This window comes from Berghia stephanieae, unplaced genomic scaffold (assembly GCF_034508935.2).
Source record: "Berghia stephanieae isolate SIO BIC M18660-M18661 unplaced genomic scaffold, UCSD_Bste_1.3 scaffold5302, whole genome shotgun sequence".
In the NCBI taxonomy this organism is placed as follows: domain Eukaryota; kingdom Metazoa; phylum Mollusca; class Gastropoda; order Nudibranchia; family Aeolidiidae; genus Berghia; species Berghia stephanieae.
The window spans coordinates 1-5,264 of record NW_027626737.1 but is presented as its reverse complement, the minus strand read 5'-3'; the positions used below and the strand labels follow the sequence as shown (position 1 = coordinate 5,264).

The window sequence follows — 5,264 nt, the reverse complement described above, 5'->3', positions numbered from 1 at the left end:
GCTACGAAGCACTCTAGCCACCTGGCAGCCCGATGTATCCATCCATTCCTCCGGAAATAAACGGTTTTACACTTCAATGAAATAGGAACCAGTTTTTTGACGTCACGCTTTTCTTCCCTATTGACCTATTCACTAACCGTAAGCTTCGAAGGCCATAGAGCCAGCTGCCAAAGCTGCGGCAGTCTCTCCTGCCAGGTCAGAACCACCGTTGTTTTCATCTAGTTTGTAAGCGGGTTGGCGATGGAAATGTCTTCGGGTCTCCCCCATTGGCCGTGGTCATCGCTCCCCTTTCCAACCTGGATGATGATGATGATGATAGTGATGATGATGATGATGATGATGATGATGATGATGATGATGATGATATTAAATAATGATGATGATGATGATAATGATTATAGTGATGATGATGATGATAATGATAATATGATAGTGATGATGATGATAGTGATAGTTGACGATAATGATGATGATAGTGATACTGATGATGAGGATGATGATTATGATAGTGGATGATGAGATGATGTGATGATGATGATTTTTGTTGTACATTTTTGACATAATTTGGGGGATACAGGACAATATGGCATCACTGCCTGTTGGTTGCCTTTTTCAAACTTTGTGAAAGTAAAATATCAGTAAGTAAACGAAGTCAGTGGCACAATGGGTGATATTGATAATGAATGAATATTTTTTCAGATTTTCCGCTTATTCCTTAGCACAGATCAAAACATTTTTTAAAAAGTTATCAATCAAAATCAAGCAGATCTTATCACCGCTACCGAGTCATATTATCAGATTTCCCCTAACTTACCTGGCCATAGAAAGTCTGTTCGTCATTACTCCAGCATTTTGAGGAAGTATTCCAAAGGATGGCGCATCATTTTATACATCATCTCCAACTCTCCGTTGCTCTGAAAACGATGGTAATGATATAAAATATTAAAATAAAAGAATTAGATGGAGAATGATTTTAACATATTTTCTTCGTCATACTCATGGCGGCTATGTGGTTAGTGGTATGACACTCGCTTAAGGGCCGGAAGGTCCTGGATTCGAGCCTCGCTCGGCGCATAGTTGAGTCCTTGGATGGAAAAGACTCTTCACTCACAGTCTCTCACCGTACTCAGGTGTAAATGAGTACCTGGGCGTTAAGAGCGTTGTCTTAGTCCGAAAAAAAATGTAATGTCGCTTAAAAGCGTCATGTCCCGTCCTACATGTTAATGTTGCTGTTGGCCAGGGGTCCTTGTAAAGCGCTTTGAGTAGATTTAGTGTATATTGAGCTATATTAAAATCTCAATTTATGACAAAATTTGTCATTGCTTGCAGTGCTGAAAGAGTGCTTTGACCAATTCACCCTGCTAAGGGCTGCAGATCACAAGGGCGTGTCTCGAATTTGAAACCTCAATGTTACGGAGCAAAGACTATGATAGTTCGAAGATGACGTCACTCAGGTCTTTGTTATCGGTTTTTTTTTTTTTTTTTGCCATCTGCGTTTATGAGTAATGCTCACTGAACTGTATTAACCCGACTATAAACTTTCATGGATACACACCGTTTTGTGTGTTGGTCGTTATACTTCTGGATGGCAATGTTTTGAGCTTCTAAGCCAAGCGCATACTATCTATACTACCAACATTCCATGCTGCCACGTAGATCATATTTATTTAATATAAAACTGGCATAGAAACCAGAGCTTGCTTCTGCTTTTTTTTTTGTGAAGGTGGGGGGGGGGGGGGGGTGGCATTGTTTGAGTAAAAGAACTTTAAATAGTTCTTTTGTTGGATATCGTTATAACATGTGATAGGAGAATCAAATATATATTATATAAATGAGTTATTATCATAAATGATTAAATCAACCCTTTTGTACATCTTCGGGAAATATTCAAAGCCAAAATTCACTTCTAGGTCTAAATATTTTTCACAGCCAATCAAGTTGAAAACTATGAAATTTGAGAAAAGTTGCTTGAATGCCTTTCCCATACATGTGACCATAACTTCATGAAAAATCACCGATTTACTTCAAATAAAGATTAAAATGCTCTGGGGAGCATGCTTTCAGAAAATTCAACAAGAATGAAAATCCACAAATTTTCACCTTCGGAGTGACACATATATCTTATTTATCTCGCTTTTCTATTTTCCATCTATCTCATGCTCTTTCTTCACACTTTCCATTCTCTTTGTCCTTCCACCCTTCCACCCCCCTCTCTCTTTGTCTTTAATCTGGCTTTATAACCATCTATTGAAAATGGTTATATTTTGACATTTATGCGCTTCTTACTTATATGCTTCCTTGAATTCCACCAGTCCCCATAGAAGATTAGTTACAGATGCCGCCATTGGGAAGCCAAACTTAGACATAATCACCAGCTGGGGAACACAATAAATATTGTGGTAATTAAAAATAATTGAGCTTTTATATAGCGCAATATCCACTAAACGTGTTCAAAGCGCTCTACAAGGTGTCTTTATAGCACATTTGACATGTAGGACGGGACATGACGCCTGTTAGGCGATATTACAATTTTTTTCGGACAGAGACAACGCTGTTAACGGCCAGGTACTCATTTTACACCTGAGTACGGTGAGAGAATGTGAGTAAAGAACCTTCTCCAAAGACTCAACTATGCGCCGTGCAAGTCTCGAAACCAGGACCTTCCGATCGAAAGCGAGTGTCATACCACTATACCACATAGCCGCACCAATCGGGAAGGAGAGTCGTGACGTCACGCCTTGTACATTCCCGATTCAAAACTCCTTGGAAAGGTGTATGAAACAATCCTTCGGAGGATTAATAATAGATAAGTTACATAATAAATCATAAGACGGTATAACGCCGGTATTTTTGTTTGTCTTCTTTTTGTTATAAAAAAGTATTTTTTGGGGCTTTTTTTTCACTCAAATTTGATAATTTATATTGTTATGTGCCAAGCTTGTGCTTTACACGAGAATGAGCGCTGTATAAACCAATTTGATAGGGCGGGTCATATTTTAAAATAATTGCTTCTCAATCTGCCGAATGTTTTCAATTTGAAAGAGACATACTTAACTTTTGAATATATCAATTAGATCCAAGCAATTAATAAATCGTCGAGCTGCTTATGCTTTCGGATAATCCCCTTAAATATAATTCATGTCTATCACTGCAAATTTGAAAATTTGGAATATACTTATAGTCATTGAGCAACAAGTTTTAAACCGAGCAGACCTTTTGACATCATATATAAAAAATATTTAAAAAATTGAGTTTTATATAGCGCAATATCCACTAAATGTTCTCAAAGCGTTTAAGGGGTCCCTGGTCAACAGCAACATTTAACATGTAGGACGGGACATGCCGCCTGTTAGGCGATGCTACAATTTTTCGGACTAAGACAACGCTGTTAACGGCCATGTACTCATTTTAGACCTGAGTACGGTGAGAAATGTGAGTAAAGAGGCTTTTCAAGGACTCAACTATGCGCCGAGCACGAGGCTAGAACCAGGACCTTCCGATCCGAAAGCGAGTGTCATACCACAAGACCACATAACCGCACAAAAAAAAGTAAACATTATTGTCATAATCTATCTGCCATCATATACTGAAAATGTAGTCATCGGCCAACTCACCATCATACCATCCGCCAACCAAGTTATTTTGCCAACGTCACTTCCGTCGTTCATGGCTGAGTTAACTGTTCGCCACGGCACAATGTTGTCATTGATTGGTCCTGAACGTTGGGCGAAATAAAACTGCATGGATTTGTCCATGGCATCTCCGTAGTCATATGCAGCTTCGGCTGTTGACGCAATGGCATACAGCGTTATACTGTGTTGCTTAAAGGACTGTATACTATCTGTTTAAGTAACATCAGAATTTTGATTTTAACATAACCCGGGGTTCTAACATTTTGCCTTGCACAATTCTACCCCGGAAGAATCATCAAAACAAATTAATGTGGCACAATTTTATTTTAAAAATTAATTTTGTTTATGACATTGAACGTTTGGTAATTTAATTGATAATTTTTTGAAAAATTAATGATTTCACCTTTCTCTGAGTACTTATGGCTGGCGTTAATTTGAATCGCTAATGCAATTTAGGCATATAATTTGATAGCTATATGGTCTGAGACGTTCTACTGTTCCTTGTTGTTAATTATCTTATTAATATTATTTATTATTACAATAAAAGCCGTTAAAATTGACATATCAAATTTGATTGCTCGAGACAAATTCGATCATTTTTGTTCACCAATGTTGTGTGACTATTCCTATTCACGACTTATTTGATATTTTGTAGATCTACGAATGTCATTCCAACTACCATTTGCTTTAAACAAATTTACTTTTAAAAACTTTTATTAAAGTAAAAAATTTGCCCCTCCAAAGCTTCTCAGGGTTTTAAAAATTTAAATTTTATTTCCCGGGAAAAAAAGTCGATTTTTTATTAAGTAAGTTATAATATTACTTTTTTAGACCCCGGGCCCCGTCACTACTTAAGTTTTTTAAAAGCCGGAAAGGTCTATTAAACTGATAAACGCAAGATAGAGTTTCACCTGGAACTTTATACAGGGGAGCAGGTTTTTTTTGGAAAATAGTTTTTGGGCTTTTGGGGTTGTTGGTGCATTTGTTGGCTTTTGGGGTTGTGGGTGCATTTTTTTGGCTGTTGGGTTGTGGGTGCATTTGTTGGTTTGTTGGGTCGTGGGGGGCATTTGTTGGCTTTTGGGGGGTTGTGGGGCATTTTTTGGGCTTTTGGGTTGTGGGTGCATTTGTTGGCTGTTGGGTGGGGTGGGTGCATTTTTTGGGCTGTTGGGTTGTGGGTGCATTTTTTTGGTTTTTGGGGTTTGTGGGTGCATTTTTTGGGCTTTGGGGTTGGGGGGTGCTTTTGTTGGCTGTTGGGTTTGGGGGTGCATTTTTTGGGCTTTTGGGGTTTGTGGGTCCCATTTTTGGTTTTGGGTTTGTGGGTGCTTTTTGTTGGCTGTTGGGTCTTTGGGTGCTTTTTGTTGGCTTTTTGGGTTGGGGGTGTTTTGTTGGCTGTTGGGTCTTTGGGTGCATTTGTTGGCTGGGGGGTTTTTTTGGTGATTTTTTGGGTTTGGGTTTGGGTTGGGGGTCTTTTTTTTGGTTTTTTGGGTTGTGGGTGCATTTGTTGGCTTTTTGGGTCGTGGGTGCATTTTTTGGGCTGTTGGGTTGTTGGTGCTTTTTTGTTGGCTTTTGGGGTTTGTTGGTGCATTTGTTGGTTTTTTTGGGGTTGTGGGTGCATTTTTTGGGTTGTTGGGT

The 5,264-nt window shown here is 38.7% G+C and overlaps 1 protein-coding gene across 1 annotated transcript; it reads right to left on the bottom strand.

Moving 5' to 3' along the window:
- Window positions 1–839: 839 nt before the first annotated feature.
- On the bottom strand, window positions 840–3,841 carry LOC144962002 (endoglucanase E-4-like; the record flags this gene model as incomplete). The annotated part of the gene is made up of 3 exons (XM_078894999.1): window positions 840–914; window positions 2,310–2,375; window positions 3,615–3,841. Coding segments are annotated over 3 exons (368 nt in total), but the record flags the coding sequence as incomplete, so codon positions are not given.
- Between the last annotated feature and the right edge of the window lie 1,423 nt (window positions 3,842–5,264).